At 45.5% G+C, this 22,288-nt stretch overlaps 1 protein-coding gene across 1 annotated transcript in view; it reads left to right on the plus strand.

Annotated features, from left to right (window-relative positions):
* PTDSS1 (phosphatidylserine synthase 1) overlaps positions 1–22,288 on the plus strand; it is a 125,087-nt gene that overhangs the window by 61,363 nt on the left and 41,436 nt on the right. Inside the window, exons 7-9 of the mRNA XM_030216950.1 lie at positions 1,620–1,761; positions 5,959–6,071; positions 7,192–7,257. Of these exons, the coding sequence (XP_030072810.1) occupies positions 1,620–1,761; positions 5,959–6,071; positions 7,192–7,257 (321 nt within the window). The remainder of the gene's footprint in view (positions 1–1,619; positions 1,762–5,958; positions 6,072–7,191; positions 7,258–22,288) is intronic.

A 22,288-nucleotide genomic window follows, 5' to 3' on the forward strand; every position in this document is an offset into this window, starting at 1 on the left:
TTTATGCGCTTATAGCGAAAGGAGTAAATTCAACTGGGCAGCCTGTATGATCCATCCCAATCGTCATCTGCTGTTATTTACTACTGTTATATACAAGTAGTGAAGCCAAGTGAATCTTCAATATTGCACTGATGTGTTTTTTAAAGCGTCTTAGATTCCTGCTCCCTTGCACTATTAGGTCAGTGAAAGCAATAATAGGGTGATTTCTGCAGGTGAGGAGTGTTTTAGCTACTTGAATTGGTTTCCTAAAAATAGCCTGCATGGGCTTTGTTCCACAGTGCACCTTTATTTCCCTGCATTGTATTGGAGGTGTTCCTGAGGCATGAGTATGGAGGGGCACCCCCCCCCCACACACACAGATTTTGTAGCCACTCACTGCTGCCTGCTACTGCTGCTATTCCCCTCCACACAAGTATTCTGTTGAGTAATGCAAAAAATTACGTTGCTCCACCTTGGAGATATTCTTCCCTACACCACTGTCCTGAGGTAGATTTTGGTTTAAAAGAAAAGTATGGGCAGAAAAATCTTTGTAGGTACCTTCACTTTGAGATTTGGAGCACAGTTGTCAGAAATGCAAGTTGTTTAACAAATGCTTCCTGGGATTCAGTTGTATCCTTGCTGTATAGTGTCTATAGCTGTGTCTTGAGTCTCTCTTTGAATGGTGCTATACACAGAGCTTTCTGCAGCACTGTGGGAAGACATTTTAGCTGATAAATAAATTAGTCCCCAGTGGAGTAGGTGGGGCTCTTCAGTTCCATTAACTGCAAACCAAAAGAGTCTGAGCCAATGCCCTGGAGTAATTTAAAATAATAACATACAAACCTGCCTGTTTCTTGGGTTGTACTGCTACCACTATTACTTCTCTTTTGACCTTATTCCAAGGTTGCCTTTTTATCCTTGGTCTCACATGACAGGTTTATCAGATTGTACTGATTTCTTTAGTATGTTATCATTTCAGTGTGTGTGAGTATTCCCCGCCTGTTATAACTTTTCAGATATCTGGGCATAGCTCAGTGGAGGGAAGTGTGTGTGTGGGGGGGGGGGGGGGGACTTTAGACCGTTTTATTACTGTCAGGGAAGTGTTTAGGGTGGAGGGTGGTTAGAGTTTGTTATGCTTCAGGGGACTGCACTGGGATTCATACTAAGTCTGGGTAGAATGTTGCTCCTTGTTTGTTTTTCTTTGAGGTCAGTATTCAGAAGATCTAGTACCTAGTTTGAAGAGTGACACCTCTATATGTTTCAAAGTAAAACTTCAGATGAGCTCCTAGATAGATATAGATGACAATTTTTAGTAGTTTTTCTAAAAAAAAAATTGCCAGGACCAGAGTGAGAAGCCTTTTTGCTGAGCTACATAACCTCTGGCTTCATCTAGGCCTGGCCTAGCCTGTTCTGGCACTGTTTGGATAACGCTTCTGAATTTTCCACTGGCTAGTACTTGTCTGCTTAGCAGCACCTGCTAACCAGATAAGTGCCTTTGAATATTAACCACCATAAATGTTTCAACACGCAGTCCAAACGTATGAGCATATGCAAATATTAACTGTTGATTTCCTTTTCTGAAAAGATGCTTCCAAACTACAGCAGCAGTATTCGTTCCTGTGTCCCTCTTTTTCATGCAGGGACATTCATACTACCACAGGGAAAATCAAGAGAGCTGCTTTACAGTTCACACCCGCCAGCTGGACCTATGTTCGCTGGTTTGACCCAAAGTCTTCGTTTCAAAGGGTGGCTGGAATCTATCTCTTCATGATCATCTGGCAGGTAAAATAAGTACTAAAAATCTAACTGGAGAGTCCCACCTAATCTATCGCCTGTGCCTAAACCTGTTTTAAACTTTCCAAATCACAGGTACGCAAAATTACACATTTGCAAGTCCAACAAAATAAACCAAAAAGCAAACAACCCAACAAGGAAAACAGCATTTTTAACCTACTATGGTCTGTTTATCATATATTCATGAATAGAGAGAAGGGATCGTAATGACAGAATATGATGTGGTTTGCATATGCTTGTAGATAAAATCATATTGTGCCTTTTGAGAAAGTTTATTGCAAAACTCAGCCAGAGTCAAGGCCATGCATTTATAGAGACTGGATTCCAGATTGGAAAGAGCTAGTGCACTGTCTCATCCTTCAGTTTTCAAGTTTGAATAGACCAAGGATTTGGTGTGACGAACATTGCATCGGATGTCAATTGGACAACACTGTGTGATAGTCAAGTGGAAGATCTGAGAAACTGCCACAAAGTAGTGTTCTTTAAGAGGACACTGGAGAGAGAATATTCAAGTGGACTTATCACAACTGTAGATATTTTAGCTTTATCCAGGCAGTTATAGTTATTCAAAGATGGCGTGAAACTGTAATAGTGCTGCTGTAAATACGTCATTGCAATAAATATGTGTACTATATTAAGGTACTAGTAAAAAAAAGCCCGTTTCTGATGCAAATGAAACGGGGGCTAGCAATGTTTTCTTCTGTGTGCATGTGGGAGTGTGTGTGTCCCTGCCCTCTCTCCCCTCCCCCCTCTGGGGCTAGCAATGTTTTCTTCTGTGTGCATGTGGGAGTGTGTGTGTCCCTGCCCTCTGGCCTCTCTCCCCTCCCCCCTCTGAGTCCTTCACTGTTACAGAGCCAGCGATTTGATTTCGTGCTCTGCTGTTTTCCTTCACTGACAGTGTTACAGAGAGGGCGGGGCAGAGACTCATAGGAAAACCGGATATCTCGCCCCCTTCACACTTCCGGCTGGAGGCTTCATAGAACGTTGGTGTTGCCTTTTATATAGAGAGATATTGTACTGTATTGAATGTTATCCCTTCTTAGGACATTATTTATTAAATTGCATTCATCTGATACATAATGTTGATTGTGTAATTTGCATACCCGTGATTTGTAAAGGTAAAATAAGTAACCAAATAACTCTTTCAACTTGCTTTTGTTTTGAAAGACCATAGTAGGTTAAAAATGCTGTTTTCTTTGTTGGGTTGTTTGGTTTTTGTTTTATTTTGTTGGACTTGCAAATGTTTGTTTTAAGACTTTACAACTTCAACAAGAAGAAAACTAATGGTTAGCGGAAACTTATTTAAAATAAGAGACATGTTTTTGTATTGCAGTGTAGGAGGAAGACACACACAGGTCTGTACTGTATTGGAATGAAGGTCAGGACTAAAATCCTTTCTGTTTTGTGATTGTTCCTCTATTAAGCCCAATTCAGTTGGGGACTTGAGGAGATAAAATGGTAGAATGTGTCCTGATAAACCCCATGTTTGGACCAGCCCTGTGTCAGAGATGGGTGTTGGGATATCATGATCATCATCTTCTGGTTCCTTGGTTTTCACTCCCAATCCTCAAGGGCCACCAAAGGGCCAGGTTTTCCAGATATCCCTAGAATATATATCGGATCTCTTACAACTATGTCTATTCAAATATCTTTATTATGAATCATATACCAAATATTCTCAATATAGTGTATTAAACATATTAAAAACCAAACACACAACTCTCACACTTCACTCAATAACTCACCATACTTACATACATTATACCCATATCATATATATATCATCTTTGACAAACCCAAAGTAAATGCAATATTTTCAAATGGCACGGTTTGTGGGAAAAAAAGATGAGTGTTTGTACTTTTCACAATATCTCTGTCTTTAAACGATGAAAATCTCAATGCTTGTTTCAGCAGTTCTCAAACGTAAAGATGACTCCACCATGAGAAGTACATCCTTAGGATTGGATCACCCTTATACAAGTCATTGCAGTTCATTCACAGCAATCTCCAAACACTTCGAAAATGTATTCCACAGTTGACTTGGCTGGGTCTCCACACTCCTGCACTCATTTTTCAAGCCGTGCCCAACAAGTTACAATGTATTGCAATCCAAAAGGTCACATCAAAGGTACAAAACCACAATCGCCCTTGACCCTACACGGTCCGTGTTTTGCTCAACCGAGTATCATCAGGGGTCAGTTGCCAGCCGTAACGGGCTGCAGAAAACTGATACCGCTCCCATGCCGTGCAGCGGGTCCCTCAACAGAAAGACACCCGTTCATGCACATTAGAGAGATTTGCATGTCTGCTACTAACATTTTAAGCAAGTCTCTCTCATGCATATTCGTTAGACATATCCTGAAAACCTGACCTGTTGACGGTCTTTGAGGACTGAGAATGAAAACCAAAGTCCTGGTTCATCAACAATAGACGTTGTCTTTTCTCTGCATAAGGCTTTTAGCTGGTCACTTTTGGATCTGGGTTTAGTTTTAGAATATCCAGATGACTGAGTGAAAGCAAATGCAAGCTATTTGAAAGAATGCAAGGCCATATTTATTCAAGAAGGCTGTCCAAGTTGGGGCTGCTTTACACAGGGGGAAGAAATCACTTAAAGGGAGAGCTAATTTCACTGCCAGAATATATCACTGTCTCTATGGGAATCCAGCAAGCAGTGATGTAAATTCCACCCAAGCAGTCCCTGCAGTGCAGGGGGGGGGGGGCACTTACAGTTGCTCCCATATCTTCTTGGGTACATTCCCCCTCCCCTGTTCTGGGGGCCCCTTTCTGATATTTTGCTTAGGGCCCACAACTTGTTTATTTCAAGAAAGTTATGATCTTTTATGATTTGTTTATGAATATCTGTTTTTGAAAATGTTTTGTACTATAGTTTGATACTGTAATATCAGGGAATTTATATATCTTGTTAGTGTAAACCCTTTTGACACAATTATATAACTAGTGGTATATCAAGTAAATAAATCAAATCAGATTTGAACCTCCGCCACTACCTGCAGGTAATCTATTGCAGGAGCAACCAGCAAAACAAGAGACGCCTTCTAAAAAGGCTAAATGGAAATAGATTTCACCACTTTGAGGAAGAGATTCCTTACACAATAGTGAAATTGTGGAACATTATGAGACTCTTCATTGCTATAGCTCTGCGTCCTATGTGGGGACTTTTCAAACTTATGCACATAAGTGCAAGTTTCTGCCCAACCTTGCCAGGGAAACACCTTCGCACCAAGTACTTTTACCGGCATATCAAGTGGCCACTTTTACAAAAGCCCATTTCCATGACTTAAAGCACTGCTTTATCAGGGAATTGGGTTGGAAGTGACTCCCTCTATATTTTGCTCATTAGGTAAATCTGGCCCTGTTCCCCTTCCTTCCATAAAGTGGTCTCCCACATGTTTTCCTCTTTGTCCTTGTCCTGTTTTTTCCAGCCTCTCATTCCTGCCTATGCTGGTTTAACAAAAAAGAATTGGGTTGATATTCAGCCAGTTGCGGTCAGGGTTTTTCTGACCACCGCCAGTTTTATCCCCGGATATTCAGTGTCTGATCATGTCTGGGCAATGGCATTAAATATCTGGGTTCACAAAGCCAGCTAACACTTATGCGGTTAAGCGAATCTTTACTAAGCCACGGTAACGTTTTTAGCTCACGGTAGAAATCAGCTGGCGGTAAACGCTGAGACACCCATAGGAATATGATTTAGTAAAAGACCCCCTAAGTGCGATATTCAGCACTTAACCAATAAGGTGAACTGCATAAGGATAGGACTGCATTTTATGCTATCCTATGTATGCAGTTACCTTATGTAGTTAAGCGCTGAATATTGGCATTGAACCACATAAGTGCAAACTCCACCCCTGGATCACCCTCCTGTTTCAGCTAAGGCGCTCTTCGGATATTCAGTGGCACTGTCTTGATAAGGGCCACTGAATATTTACGGTTAGACTCAGACAAACAATTTATGTCACTTTGAATATTGACTCCTTCTGTTGTTGTTGGTCATGAAGCGTTTGGACTGTGATTACCAAAGAACTATTTATCCTTTCTCCGAACTGTTATTTTTGTTCCACAGACAGCAAATATTGTTTTCCCAACATGAATTAAATATAGCACATGTTGCATTTGTTCATGTTTGCCGTGAGTGAAATATCTAATTCTTCTTATTCCTTTCAGTTGACTGAGCTGAATACATTCTTCTTGAAGCATATCTTTATATTCCAAGCGAGTCACGCGTTAAGCTGGTGCAGAATTCTCTTCATCGGTGTGATCACGGCGCCCACTGTAAGGTACAAATCTTTATTTCTGTGGAAAGCTGGTACATACAGATAAAACTAAACTTGCTTTGTGTGCTAATTTAAAACGCTTTGGGGTGGGGGGATTATAGGAGCTTTGAGAGAAGTATGCATCGAACTGTACCTAATCGATTTATCAAGAACCTAGCAATGGCAGTGGTGGAGGTGAAAAGGCTTCAGATGAAAGACCGAGGGAAGTCGGACTGCTCATAAAGACTTCTCCACAGTTTTGTTTTATGGAGCACACTTTAAACTTTTCATTGTGAGATAGGAACTTCACCTTCAACCAAATCAGCATACTGGGAAAGATTTAAGGATTCCTTCTTCAATAAATATTATGATTACTGTTAATAAAAATGCAAAGCAGTACCTATTTATCGGACTAACTTCTCCCATCCAAGTACTAACTAGACCCGACCCTACTTAGCTTCCAATATCAGACGACATCAGGTACACTCAGGGTAGGTAGGCTTTATTGGACTAACTTAATGCTTTGACTAGCTTACAGAAATTAACATGCCCTTCCTTCAGTGTTAACTCTTGCAAGCTAGTCAAGAATTGTGTGAGTTACTTTTTATGAAACTATCACCTTGTATTGTTCATTTTGAACGTATGGAAATAACAGTTAGCTAACTTGACCATTCTACTGCTACATTTATTTTTTCATTTAAGTTTATTAACCCACTTTCTACTAAGGATTCTTTTTTTAATACTCTTTAATGGTTGACCTAACACATTTGAAATTTAAGAGCAGTGATGCCCATCAGTGAGCCGTGTCCCCTTTTTGCATTATTTTAGCTATGATTTGTAGCCTCTAACTCCTAAAGACTTAGAATAGCAATTGGGACATGTCCATACCTAACCAATTCTGCTATCTGGTAAATGACGTTTTATGTACGCACTACTTCATTCTCAAGGATTCATCTTTGTCAACATTATTGCATCTGCAATGGTCTTGGTCGAATTAGAAAGGTTTTTACGAGATTGGTGAACGTTACAGTGGCTAGGGTTGAAGCCCTGGTGATACAATTGTGCACAAGCTGGTGCTAATTCAGCCATTTTTCCATATATCTACTTTTCTGGTTATTAATGATTTTTTTTTGTCTTGTTCTAGGCAGTACTATGCATATCTCACAGACACGCAGTGCAAGAGGGTAGGAACCCAGTGTTGGGTGTTTGGGTAAGTGTCTCACCTCCTAGGAATCTTCTGACAGTAATGGTGTCTTTCTTTGGGAGAGTAATTTACCAAACTTGGTATTTAAATACTGTCATATGCAGCCAATATTTTTCTTCTGTGCCCAGCATTAGAAACCTCTGATAAGACCATAGAACTATTAAACAGAAATGTTTCTGTAGTAGACTAAGAATAATTTTCTAAAACTGAATAGACAGAAAACAAAAGTTGTTTGGTTTGGTAATTTTGAGCAATTCCGCAGGCTAATTTTATATTGGATACAGGAGAAATTTTGCAGATAGAAAATAATTCAAAAAAGTGTGATTCTTGATTCTAGGATGATGATAGAAAAAAATCAAAATAATGCCGTGACAAAGCTTCTCCTTTTATTAAGGAGTCTCATTGACTGCCAGGAAATTCTAGAATTGATTTCAAGATAACTTTGCATGGTTTATAAATTATTGACAGGCCAAAACTCGGACAGATTGGCAAAACTTAATAATTGTATTGATTCTCATTGTGCACAAAATGTAACTTTGACTTTTCCAGATTTTAGAGGCGTTAAATTGAAAAAAATATCTGGAACATTCTTTTAGATGCTTAAGTACAAAAATTTGGAATAGTTTGTCCATTCAGATTAAAAGATCTAGCTGTAAGCTGTAATTCATTCTGTTTGTGGGAGGTCTTTTTCTATTGTAATCCACGTTGAATCCTAAAAGAAAATGCAGAATAAAAGACATTTTACAGTATAGTATAGTTTCTCTTCTGCAGAAATCTGGTTCCCTGTTATTTCTTCAGATGTATGTTAAATGTTACAAGCTGTTCTCCAAGGACAAGCAGGACACAATATTCCCACATATGGATGGAGTCATCGGATGGAGCCTGGGCAGACCGCTTTCCAGTATCTTCTAGAAGCGTTTGGAAGACCACCCCATGTATTCATGCACACTGTGTGGGACCAGACAGTTTCTTCTCATCCAAGGAGCAATGAGGATGTGCTATGCTATTTCTCCCCTCAGCTCACATCTGAGTTCGTCTTTCACTGTTTTCTTTATTATTTTTCTTTGTAAGTTCTGCATAGGACTAGTTTGCCCTTCAATTTTTAGCAGGCGTAGCATTTAAGATTTCCTTTATTTTCTGCAGTTCATTGGCCTGCCTTAGGGTTTGGGTCACAATTTTTTTTTTCTTTCATTTTTCAACCATTGAGCCATTCGATTTCACTTCAGCTATTTTTCCCCGACATGTCTCAAAAAAATTTTTTCCCAGTGGTTTAAGAAGTGTTTCCGATGTGCCAGGTCCTTGTTACTTGCTGACAGTCATATGTGGTATCTGTCATGTCTGGGACCCATCCATAACATTTCGTTTTGTAACTCTGTCAGCAGATGTCAAAACGAACCATTAGGAGTTGTGAGGAACAACACACAAGCATTTTTGACGCTGAGAAGTCTGGTCCAACAACTTCAGCATTGGAGGTGTTGGCCCCCATGGCTCCCAGAGCTGCATCAGACACTTGGAGATGCATTGGCATCAAGGTGGTCTTCACCTGCTTCAATATTGAGCATCAGTAGCACCTGCTGGGACAGAGCATCCTCGGATTCCCACCGCTCGACCCCATATCAGTGCTGAGGGATATTGATGTCAAGTAGAGGACAAAAAGCATTGGCCCTGGTTCTCTTCAAAGCAAGGCACCAGGAGCACCACGGTATTGGCATTGCTGGTACCCTCATCAGCACCATGAGGGTCGCTCCTCATCCAGGGATTCGGCACTGTTGCACTAGCCTCCACTTAGATGGGACTAGCCTTCTGATTCAATCCTGATGTATTCTGTGGATTTGACCACATTGGCTGAGCCCCAGTCTTTATTGGTGCCTGCTCTCAAAGAGCAGATGCAGGCCATGCACCAGGAGGAGCTGGGGCACCTTCTTGATTGACACAGTCCAAGGCATTGAGGGTGTCAATGTTGGGCCTGATACTGGTCCAGCCCATCCTGGAGCACCTTGCTCTGCTTGTTGGCTGAAGATCAACACCATTGCCTGGAAGGGCATCTGGGTCAGTTCCAGTTGAGATGGTGTTAGTGTCCAGTCCCTTGGAGGAAGAAGCTTCCTCATGGCCCAGGATCCTGCTCATTCGTTAGTACGCTCACCCAGAGCCTGGACATGAGTCCAACAGACCGAGGCAGGTACAGACTGAAGCAGAGGATTACTACTCCTCAGATTTTGAGCAGGAGCTAGAGGTCCTCTCTAAGGAGGGATCTCTTGGCCTCCCTTCCCTCCCAGCGAGAGAAGAAAGCTTCCTCCTAAGGAGCTCTCCTTGACCAATTTTGTCTGAGAGATGGCTCAGTTCATCTCATTTAAGTTGTATATTGAGGATGAGCCCACTGCCGAGTTATTGGACATCCTTGCCCTTCCTAGGGAAGCTATGACAGTGCCTGTTCACACCATCCTTCTGGCTGTGCGGATGAAGCCTTGGGAGACTCCCCTCTCTCTGCTGCCTGTTGTTAAGAAGGCTGACGCTAGAGAGGGAGAGAGTTTGCAGACAGTATATCACCTGAGAAGGCTGCTAAGCTCTGCCAGATAGTAGTCAAGCAGCAGAAGGGCTGAAAGCATATGGCTCAGGCAACGTACGATGCTTTTGATGTGACATCCAGGGCCTCCACCATGGGTATGTGGATGCACAGACGCGCCTGGCTTTGTGCCTCAGACCTAAAACCAGCAGTTCAGGAGAGGTTGGCAGATGTCCCATGCCAGGGTGATAACCTGTTTGGTGATGAAGTGGATGAGGTCGCTGACCTCATCAAGAAGAGAACTGATACCATCAGTTCACTCCTGGTCTGGCCTCCGCTTCCAGGAGGTATTTAGGCACAGAACACAGAAATAGTTGCTCAACATGGGTGTAGCCCGGGTGATCTTCCGAAAGTGGGGCATCCCCTCAGTGGATCTCTTTGCCATTCATTTGAATAATAAAGCCCCTCAGTACTGTTCCAGGCTGGGATCACGCAGCAGTCTAGCCTTGGATGCCTTCCACCTCCACTGGGGGACAGGACTTCTGAATGCTTATCTTCCCATACCTCTCATAGGGAAAACTTTATTGAAACTCAAGCAGGACCAAGGGACCATGATCCTCATTGCTCCCTACTGGCCAAGGCAGATATGATTCCCTCTATTTCTGGAGCTAGTCTCCAGAGAACCATGGAGAGAGTGGAGTGTTTTCTGACCCTTATCTCCCAGAACGAGGAGTTGCTTCTGCATCCCAAATTCTAGTGTCTAGTCCTCATGGCTTGGATTTTGAAAGGTTAGAAGCTGATTCTCTCCATACGGCATGAGGGTATTTCCCAAGTCCTGCTCACTTTCAGAAAAGATTCCACTAAAAGGTCATATAATTTCAAATTGGAAAGGGTTGCCATCTGGTGTGAGGTCAAGGTCCTAGAACCTTTTTCCTGTCCTACCTTCTACATTTATCAGAGTCTGTACTCAAGACCAACTCTGTTAGGGTTCACTTCAGTGCAGTTGGTGCTTTTTATCAGTCTGTAGAAGAGTAAGCCCAACTCCGTACAGCCTCTAGTTGTCTGCTTTCTGAGAGGCTTGCTATTACTCAACCCCCAGTCATGTCTCCCATGACACCATGGGATCTCAATGTCATTCTCACCCAGCTGGTGAAAGCTCCATTTGAGCCACTCAGTACTTGCCATCTGAAGTTTTGGTGCCGGAAAGTCTTATTCTTGGTTGCAGTCACTTCAGCCTGCAGGGTCAGTGAGCTCCAGGCCTTAGCTGATCCATCTCATACAAGATTTCATCACAACAGAGTAGTATTCCGCACGCATCCTAAGTTCTTTCCTAAGGTAGGGTTGGAGTTCCATCTTAACCCAGTCAGTTATACTACCAACATTCTTCCCAACACTCCATGCCCATCCTGATGAAAGTGCAATGCATACCTTGGACTGTAAGCAAGTCTTGGCTTTCTATCTGGTGTGGATTAAAGCCCATAGCTTCATTGCGTGCCCCCTAGTCCTAGTATTTTTTGAAAGAGTAAACAAGCGATTCATGTCTACCCATTCCACTCCACTTATTATTTTATAGACTGTATCATATCAGCCGGCTTTTCTCAAAGCTGCTTTAGCCTTTCCTCATGGGGAAGTCATCCCATCCCCTTTATTATGTTCTTCACCCTTCTCTGAACCTTTTCTAATTCCGTTATATCTTTTTTGAGATGCGGTGACCAGAATTGCACACAATATTCAAGATGCAGTCGCACCATGGAACAATACAGCCTTGTATATTTTTCACACTCTGCTCTCTGAAACAAGTTCTAATGCATTAACGCAGGAGTTTGTTGTACCGAACTACACAACACACTAAAACTATCATATGAAAGAACAGTTCTAGAAATATTCAAAAATTAAGAATAGGAAACCAAAAAGTCTCAATTGTATAAGTCATCAAACTTTTTGTCATAACTAACCCAGACAGCCCCATTTCCAAACACTGACTTTACACAGCCCATAATACTACTACTACTTATCATTTCTAAAGCACTACTAGACGTACGCAGCACTGTACATTTGAACATGAAGAGACAGTCCCTGCTCGACAGAGCTTACAATCTAATTAGGACAGACAAACAGGACAAACAAGAGATAAGGGAATATTAAAGTGAGGATGATAAAATAAGGGTTCTGAACAAGTGAATAAGGGTTAGGAGTTAAAAGCAGCATCAAAAAGGTGGGCTTTTAGCTTAGATTTGAAGATGGCCAGAGATGGGAGCTTGACTTACCGGCTCAGGAAGTTGAATAATACATTGAAAAGAGCCCACCTGTGTCCAGTCAGAGTAGCTTTTTTTGAATATTCCTGGATGAAGAATCAAGCTCTTTCTATTCTTTGAAGTGAATCGGAAGCTGAGGTTTAAACATGCCAACACAGAAGATAGTTATTCAAAGCTATTGCTTGGGGGAAGGCAGTAAGAAAATTTCAGTGTGTGTTGAATATTTTTTGGGGCCCTATAATGTCCATCTTTGTAAAGTTAAAATGGTTTGGCAGTGCCTCAGTCAGTCTGTCCCTCCAAAGGAAACTGCTGAGAATATCACTGTGAGGCCTAAGGATTATTTTGAAAGGGCTACTGATGTATCTGGCTGAGACTAGGGAAAACGTCGACTATTTATGTATGTATTTGGATTTATTTACCACTATTTTTGAAGAAATTAATCTAAGGCAATAAACATTAAATATAATTCTGAAAGGAAATAAACAATTGCAACAGTAAAATATTCAAATAACAGTACACACATGCTAAGCACAATGATAATGCAATACATATTAAAATATCTTAATAAACAGAGTGGGGAACAAGTGAAGGTGGAACTTATGGACAGGTGAGTGACAGGAGTTTAGATAGAGGATATGGGTGACTAACTGGAGGAAACATTTTCTTGTGCATTGAGGTCAGCAAAAGTATTGTGTTAAACAAGTCCTACAAGCACTGGAATTTAGAAGTTGCTGAATTGTTGGAAATAGTTCTTATGTGACTTAAAGCAGATAGAAATTCTTCTGAAGAGTATTCTACAAACCTGGCCTGTATTAGAGGATGAAAGAAGGAGGTCTCTGCTGAAGAAAAGTCATATGATGCACCGCATAACATTTGCAAAGAAGGGACTTCGTTTTCATGTGGAAAATGTTTTATGTGGTGTGATGAGACCAAACTTTTAGGTTTCAGTGCTAAGTGACGTGTGGCATAAAACAAACACATCCCTGGTGATGACAACATTATGTTAGGAGCAGGGATGTAGTCAGAAGTCAGTTTTTTTTTTGGGGGGGGGGGGCAGGGATGGACTGAATGAGCAATGTATTTTCTCCCAGCTCTCCCTCCTCCCCCCACCATGTTTAAATTGTACTTTTGCTGGGGGGGGGGGGGGGGGGGGGATGCCCAAGCCCCGCCAGCCGGAGAGATCTGCTGCCTAAATTCCCTGCTTGTTCCGCCTGAGCGGCGCAGAACTCAACTGCATGCTTTAGCTGCTAATGCTGGCACCCTCCTACTCAGGTAGCACGGGCAGGGACTTGTGCAGTGGACCTCTCCAGCTGGTGGGACTTGGACATCCTAGGTTAGCCATTAAACCGTTGCTGCAAATTTGGAAGGAACTTACCCCAAGGAGGTGGGGGCCAAGCCTTTCCCTGCCCACCTGTGATTAAGCCTCCGATTGTGAGGATGCTTTGTAGTAGTGAGGACAGGGTGGTGGTAAGTACAGGCAGATCCTGGATTAAAACCTGTTCCAGACTGCCATAGACCTAAGACTGGGGAGATTTATCTTTCAGCGTGAAATGTAAATGTCAAATGTTGTTGATAATTAATTTCTTGTGTGCTTGGAGTACTTAAAAGTTGGCACTGATTATTCTCACAGTCATTTCCTTGTGTAATTAGGAGAAGAATCTGTTCTTTAAACAGTTACAGTTCTTCTATTACACTTTTACCAAATTTAGTTCTAAGTGGCTAACACAAAGAATACTAGTTCAGACTATCCAGGAGGTAACGTTCATCATTTCCATAGAACATACTTCTGAATCAGTTAAGCTTTAGAAGTCTTCTGATAGAGCTAGATAATCATTATCATTTCCCTAGAACATATTTCTGAAACAACTGAATTTTAATTGCCTTTTTATAAAAATCAAAATTAGATAAAGACCTAATATTTTCCAGTAAACTGACTAGAAATTGGCTGCTTAATAAGGAAATGTCGATTGAAATTTTTTTCAATATCGTATTCTCTTAGGACTTGGGAATGATATCAATTTAAATCTTCCTACAAGATGATTTCTTATTTATAAAGGCCTGCAAATTAAAAGAAGCATACATATGGGGATTAAACATATAAGGTATTAAATATTAAGCGTACAAGTTTGAGTACAATTTGGGCCTCAATTGGGAGCCAGTGCAAAGATACATAGGAAAAATATGGGCAGAAGTTTTTTCAAATAGCTGTGTTTTGGATTGCCTGTAGCCGTCTTTGTAAATTTTTAGATATTGAAACTATAGGGCTCAATTTTCAATCACTTAGACTTACAAAGAGGGGCATAATCGAACGGGGCGTCCAAGTTTTCCTGGGGCCGCCCTCGCAGGACGTCCCCGCGAAGGGGTGGAGAAACCCGTATTATCAAAACAAGATGGGCGACCACCTTTTGTTTCGATAATAATGTTGGGGTCGCCCAAATCTCCACATTTAGGTTGATCTTAGAGATGGTCATCCCTAGAGATGATCGTCCCCGATTTTCAGCGATATTGGAAACTAAGGACGCCCATCTCAGAAACGACCAAATCCAAGCCATTTGGTCATGGGAGGAGCCAGCATTCATAGTGCACTGTTCCCCCTCACATGCCAGGACACCAACTGGACACCCTAGTGGCACTGCAGTGAACTTCAGAAAATCTCCCAGGTGCATAGCTCCTTTACCTTGTGTGCTGAGCCCCCCCAAATCCCCCCCCAAAACCCTGTCCCCACAACTGTATATCACTACCATAGCCCTTAGGGATGAAGGGGGGCACCTAGATGTGGGTACAGTGGGTTTGGGGGGGGGGGGGGGGTTGGAGAGCTCAATATTTACCACTACAAGTGTAACAGGTGGGGGGGATGGGCCTGGGTCCACCTACCTGAAGTGCACTGCACCCACTAAAACTGCTCCAGGGACCTGCATACTGCTGTCATGGAGCTGGGTATAACATTTGAGGCTGGCAAAAAAAAAAATTTTTTTTTTTTTTTTAAGGGTTGGGGGATTGGTGACCACTGGGGGAGTAAGGGGAGGTCATCCCCGATTCCCTCCGGTGGTCATCTGGTCAGTTCAGGCACCTTTTTGCAGCTTGGTCGCAAGAAAAAATGGACCAAGTAAAGTCGGCCAAGTGCTCATCAGGGATGCCCTTCTTTTTTCCATTCTCGGCCAAGGATTCCCATATGTTAGGCACGCCCCAGTCCTGCCTTCGCTATGCTGCCGACACGCCCCCATGAACTTTGGTCATCCCCGCGACGGAAAGCAGTTGAGGGCGCCCAAAATCGGCTTTTGATTATGCCAATTTGGGCGCCCTGAGAGAAGGACGCCCATCTCCCGATTTGTGTCAGAAGATGGGCGCCCTTCTCTTTCGAAAATAAGCCTGAAAGTTCCATAGGTTAATATGTAACTTTGTAAGTCTAAGTGCTTTGAAATATGGCTGTGCATTGCATTGATCCAGCTTACTTAAGATGTGATTGTAATACTAATCGAAATTGGTCCTGATAAAGATATTTATGTGTCCTTAATTTTCTAATTATCCAAAAACAGCTTTTAGTTAGATGGTTAATTTGTTCCTCCATAGTTAATTTTAAAATCAATAAATATACTTAGAATTTTGATCAATTTGTTTTCTCCAGTTTATTTGTTATCTTGTCTACTATAAAAGTAAAATCATTCATTGTTGAATTTGACATAATTACCAATCAGTAAAAATGTTCTTTTCCTTGTTAAGTTGTAAGAAAATACTGCTCATCCAGTTACTAATGAGACATACACCTAGTTACTACAGACAGTGTGTTTTCTAGTGTAGAGTTATCAGAATATATGTAAACTTGATGACCAGCCCTTTCAAGTAAATTGCTCAGAGACTGTAGCACATTAAACAAACTGGTGACAGTGGGGACACCTGAGGGATTCCACAACCAGGTGGCCAACATTCCAAACTCTCCCTGTATTTTTACCTTATAGGATCTACTTGAAAGAAAGTCTTTAAACCATTTCAATGCTTTATCAGATATTCCAATACTATCCAGCTTCTTCAAAAGTATGTCATGATGAACCAGATCAAAGGCACTGAAGTGGTCTAACTGCATTATTAATGCTCGGTTACCATTAAACGTGATAGAATGAGCACAAAAGCCAGACTGAGAGGCATGCAGAAGATTAAATTGATCTAAATACCCAGTGACTAGAAATTCCATAATTTTGACAAAGTGAGGTATAGAAGCAACCGGTCTATAATTTGTTACCTCAGATAAGGTGACAGTTGGATTTTTTCTAATTTGAGTGAGAACAATTTGGGCAAATTATTAGGAAATTTGCCAGATGTAAAGTAAGATTCAAGCCATAGTAAAAGTATACGTCTGAAACTTCTGGGGCAAATTTCATCAAATATATAGTATGGTTTTGAAAACATACTAATCAATTTATCCAGGTCTTCTATTGATATAGAAGGAAAAAAGTGCAATATCATTCCCATAGGGCAGTGATGGCGAACCTTTCAGAGACCCAGTGCCCAAACAGCAACCCAAAATCTAATTATTTATCACAAGTGCCAACAGGTCAATTTAACTTATTATGGGCGGGATCACCACATGACTCCACCCCTATGATGGCCACACCCCTTACACCAACCATGGCGCATATAAACAGACATCATTGAAAATATTATACTAGTATAGGAGAAAAAAAAAACATGATTTTTTTCATTATGAATCATTTCTGTAAGCTGTTACAGCTCCAGTATACCCAGTGCAAAATAAGACAGCAGATGATATTCCAAACACTAAAATAAAAATAAAATGATTTTTTTCTACCTTTGTTGTCTGGTGATTTTGTTTTTCTATCCATATTGGTCCTGTTCTCTTAACTCCGTTTCCAGGCTTCCTTTCCATTTATTTCTTTACTTTCCTCCTTTCTTTTTCATTTCTTGCCCTCCATCCATGTGCAGTTTTTCTCCTCCCTGCCCTCCCCTCCATCCACCCATGTCCAGCCACCCTCCTCTCCCCCCTGCCCACCCTCCCTCCCAGCGCCAGGCCTCCCTCCCTCCCACCACCAGGCCTGCCACCCACCCAGGCCACCCAGCACCAGGCCTCCCACCCACCCAGGCACCAGGCCAGCCTCCCTCTGACCCAGCACCAGGCCGGCCTGCTTCCCTCGCTCCCACCCATCACCAGGCCACCCAGCACCAGGCATCAGGCCTCCCACCCACCCAGGCACCAGGCCACCCACCCACCCAGAAGCAGACCTCCCACCCAGCCGCAGGCACCAGGCCACCCACCCATGCACCAGGCCTCCCACCCACCCAGCACCAGGCCTGCCTGCCTCCCACCCACCCATCCGGCACCAGGCCTTTCTCCCTCCCTCCCACCCGGCACCAGCCCGCCCGGCCTCCATCCCTCCCTCCGAGCACGAAATTTAAAAGTCTTCCCTTAGGGCGGGACCAGAGCTTGAGAGACGGAAAGCTGAAGGAGGCGCGCCGAGCCAGCAGCACATTTTCGCTGCTACTACTGACACCCGCCTTAACTCGGACAAGGGAAGACTTTTAAATTTCGTGCTCGGAGGGAGGGATGGAGGCCGGGCGGGCTGGTGCCGGGTGGGTGGGAGGGACGACGGAGGGCTGGAACTAGCTGAGGCGACGACCGGCGCGTGCCAACAGAGAGGGCTCTGCATACCCTCTCTGGCACGTGTGCCATAGGTTCGCCATCACTGCCATAGGGTAACAGTCTGCTTCTAGATCGGTAAACTGATTCTAAACTTCAGTCTTCATTTGTAGATTTAAATAGTTTCTCTATTTTCAGTTTAAAAATAGGATGCCAGTTGGGAGGCGGTAGGTGGTCCCTCGTCTGATTTGCTGTTAACAGAATTTCTATCGATGAGGTCTTTTACTATCTGAAAAAGCTTGCTCATGTTCAAAAGATCTCTGCCAATTAAGTAAGAATAATAATCTTTTTTGTGTCGTCTACTGCATTTTTATATTTTTTTACAGCATTCCTCTAGTTTTGTTTGTTGGAATCAATTGATTCCTTATACCATCTCCGTTCCATTTTTTTGCAATTCTGTTTTAAAGTAGTTACATCGGAAATGAACCATTTATTGGTTTACTTTTAAATTTTCTTCTGTCACGGAGCAATTAAGTTTAAGGCCTGTTCACTAACAGCATTTTAATCAGTTAACCAAATTATTTTTAAACTTAAAAAGTTATATGCGGTTTGTAGAATAGCGCTTATGGCCGGGAATTGTACCTAACTTTCTCCGAGGACAAGCAGGCTGCTTGTTCTCACGACTGGGTGACGTCCGCGGCAGCCCCCACCAACCGGAAAAAGCTTCGCGGGACGGTCGGCACGCAGGGCACGCCCAGCGCGCATGCGCGGCCGTCTTCCCGCCCGTTCGCGACCGCTCCCGCCAGTTCCTTTTTTTCCGCGACTGGAGAGAGTTGTGCTTCGCCGCTCTCTCTGTTTGCAGCCGCCGGATTTTCGATCGCGTTTACGCTGATCGTCGCTTTTCTTCTTTAATTTTATTAGTTTTTGGTTACCGCCGGTTTCCTTTTTCAAAAAAAAAAAAAAAAAAAAACCTGAGCGTGTGGAGCACGCGCTCCCCTTTTCCCTCGCTTCCAGCGGGGACGTTGCGTTGCGGCCTAGTGGCCGCTCGGTCGTCTCTTTTTTCGAGGTGTGATTCCAGCCACCATTGACGACTTTGACTTCGCCGACGCGATTTTTCCGTCGATGTCCTCGAAGGTCCCGAGTGGATTCAAAAAGTGTGGTCGCTGCGGCCGGCCGATCTCGCAGACCGACACCCACGCTTGGTGCCTCCAGTGCCTCGGGCCGGAGCACAATATCAAGTCGTGTTCTCTGTGTCTCGGTCTCCGGAAACGGACTCAGGTTGCGAGGCAAGTTCTGCGGGACCGTCTTTTTGGAACTTGCGCCGGCCCCTCGACGTCGACCTCGAAGGCATCGGTATCGACGCCCGGTCCTTCGGTACCGGTATAGATGCCCGAGACATCGGCACCGATGGCAGCGACCCCAGGAGAACAGGTCCCGTCGGCCCGCCGGTCCTCCGGTGAGAGTGGAGGTGAGAGGCCGCGCGGGCAATCGGCCCCGGTCACTCCCTCAGCTCGTGGGCCACGGGACCGAACCCTGTCTGACCCGGTACCTCGAGACCGAGGGGGATCGACCTCCTCCTCCTCCTCCATGCCTTCCGGCGCCGGTGACGGGCATCGCAAGAAGGATAAGAAGCGTCGTCACCGGTCGCCCTCGGTGCATCCAGATATCGGAGAGGAGGCGACGCCGAAGCGTACTCGTCGAGAGGAGAGGTCCCCGTCGGTGGTGGAGGTACCGACGCGTCGGGGTTCCGGCACCTCGGTGCCGTCTCCTGGCCCCCATCAGCTTCTGACGCCGACACCCCTACCGGCCCCACCGCCTTTCCCGGCAGCGGGCCTGGACGAGTGCCTCAGAGCCATCCTTCCGGGGATCCTGGAAGGGCTGATGCGCCAGGCTGTGCCGGCGCCGGGGTGCTTGCGCCCTCGGCGCCGATGTCTGTGGCGCCGGCGAGCTCTAGCCCGGCGCCGGGGCCGTCGACACCGCCGCCGCTTGCGGTGCCGGTCTCGACCGCCACGCAGGTGGAGTCCCCGTCGACGTCGATGGAGGGAGCTCCGTCCCCGCCGGCGCGGGAGTCCACCGCTCGACGACACCGAGACCTCGGTGCCTCGACGTCGAGCCGGGCCCGGTTCAGGACTCAGCTACATGAGCTTATGTCCGATACCGAGGATGAGGACTCGTGGGGGGAAGAGGAGGACCCTAGATATTTCTCCTCAGAGGAGTCTACGGGCCTTCCCTCGGACCCCACGCCTTCACCGGAGAGGAAACTCTCACCTCCTGAGAGTCTCTCCTTTGCCTCCTTTGTGCGGGATATGTCTATTAGCATTCCCTTTCCCGTGGTCTCTGTGGAAGAGCCGAGGGCCGAGATGCTCGAGGTCCTCGACTATCCATCACCACCTAGAGAGTCCTCCACGGTGCCGCTGCACAATGTCCTCAAGGAGACACTGCTTCGGAACTGGGTGCGACCATTAACTAACCCCACCATTCCCAAGAAAGCAGAGTCCCAGTACAGGATCCACTCCGACCCAGAGTTAATGCGGCCCCAATTGCCCCATGACTCAGCGGTCGTGGATTCTGCTCTCAAGAGGGCACGGAGTTCGAGGGATACCGCCTCGGCGCCCCCGGGGCGGGAGTCTCGCACTCTGGACTCGTTTGGGAGGAAGGCCTACCAATCCTCCATGCTCGTGACCCGCATCCAGTCATACCTGCTCTATATGAGCATTCACATGCGGACCTATGTGCAACAACTGGCGGACCTGGTCGAGAAGCTCCCGCCGGAGCAGTCCAGGCCTTATCAGGAGGTGGTCAGGCAGCTGAAGGCGTGCAGAAAGTTCCTGTCCAGGGGTATCTATGACACCTGTGACGTGGCATCTCGTGCTGCGGCCCAAGGTATAGTAATGCGCAGGCTCTCATGGCTGCGTGCCTCTGACCTGGACAACCGCACCCAGCAGAGACTGGCCGACGTCCCTTGCCGGGGGGATAACATTTTTGGTGAGAAGGTCGAGCAGATGGTGGACCAACTGCACCAGCGGGAAACCGCTCTCGACAAGCTCTCCCACCGGGCGCCTTCAGCATCCACCTCAACAGGTGGACGTTTTTCCCGGGCCCGGCAGGCTGCACCCTATTCTTTTGCAAAGCGTAGGTACAACCAGCCGGCCCGAAGGCCTCGTCAGGCACAGGGACAGCCCCAGCGCGCTCGTTCACGTCAACAGCGTGCGCCTAAGCAGCCCCCTGCGCCTCCACAGCAAAAGCCAGGGACGGGCTTTTGACTGGATCCATGGGAACATAGCCGCCCTAAAAGTGTCCGTTCCGGACGATCTGCCGGTCGGGGGGAGGTTAAAATTTTTTCACCAAAGGTGGCCTCTCATAACCTCCGACCAGTGGGTTCTCCAAATAGTGTGGTGCGGATACGCCCTGAATTTGGCCTCCCTGCCACCAAATTGTCCTCCGGGAGCTCAGTCTTTCAGCTCCCATCACAAGCAGGTACTTGCAGAGGAACTCTCCGCCCTTCTCAGCGCCAATGCGGTCGAGCCCGTACCACCCGGGCAGGAAGGGCAGGGATTCTATTCCAGGTACTTCCTTGTGGAAAAGAAAACAGGGGGGATGCGTCCCATCCTAGACCTGAGAGGCCTGAACAAATTCCTGGTCAAAGAAAAGTTCAGGATGCTTTCCTTGGGCACCCTTCTGCCAATGATTCAGAAAAACGATTGGCTATGTTCCCTGGATTTAAAGGACGCATACACTCACATCCCGATACTGCCAGCTCACAGACAGTATCTCAGATTCCGCCTGGGCGCACGGCACTTTCAGTATTGTGTGCTGCCCTTTGGGCTCGCCTCTGCCCCACGAGTGTTTACAAAGTGCCTCGTGGTGGTAGCGGCCTACCTACGCAAGCTGGGAGTGCACGTGTTCCCATATCTCGACGATTGGCTGGTCAAGAACACCTCGGAGGCGGGAGCCCTCCGGTCCATGCAGTGCACTACTCGACTTCTGGAGCTGCTGGGGTTTGTGATAAATTACCCAAAGTCCCATCTCCAGCCAACACAGTCTCTGGAATTCATAGGAGCTCTGCTGAATGCCCAGGCGGCTCAGGCCTACCTTCCCGAAGCGAGGGCCACCAATCTCCTGGCCCTGGCTTCGCAGACCAGAGCGTCTCAGCAGGTCACAGCTCGGCAGATGTTGAGACTTCTGGGTCATATGGCCTCCACAGTTCATGTGACTCCCATGGCTCGTCTTCACATGAGATCTGCTCAATGGACCCTAGCTTCCCAGTGGTTCCAAGCCACCGGGAATCTAGAAGATGTCATCTGCATCTCCACCAGTTGCCGCACTTCACTGCTCTGGTGGACCATCCGGACCAATTTGACCCTGGGACGTCCATTCCAAATCCCGCAGCCCACGAAAGTGCTGACGACGGATGCATCTCGCCTGGGGTGGGGAGCTCATGTCGACGGGCTTCACACCCAGGGTCTGTGGTCCCCCCAGGAAAAGGATCTGCAGATCAACCTCCTGGAGCTCCGAGCGATCTGGAACGCACTGAAGGCTTTCAGAGATCGGCTGTCCTACCAAATCATCCAAATTCGGACAGACAATCAGGTTGCAATGTATTACACCAACAAGCAGGGGGGCACCGGATCTCGCCCCTTGTGTCAGGAAGCCGTGGGGATGTGGCGTTGGGCGTGCCAGTTCGGCATG

The sequence above is a fragment of the Microcaecilia unicolor genome, chromosome 1 (genome assembly GCF_901765095.1).
Source record: "Microcaecilia unicolor chromosome 1, aMicUni1.1, whole genome shotgun sequence".
NCBI lineage: Eukaryota > Metazoa > Chordata > Amphibia > Gymnophiona > Siphonopidae > Microcaecilia > Microcaecilia unicolor.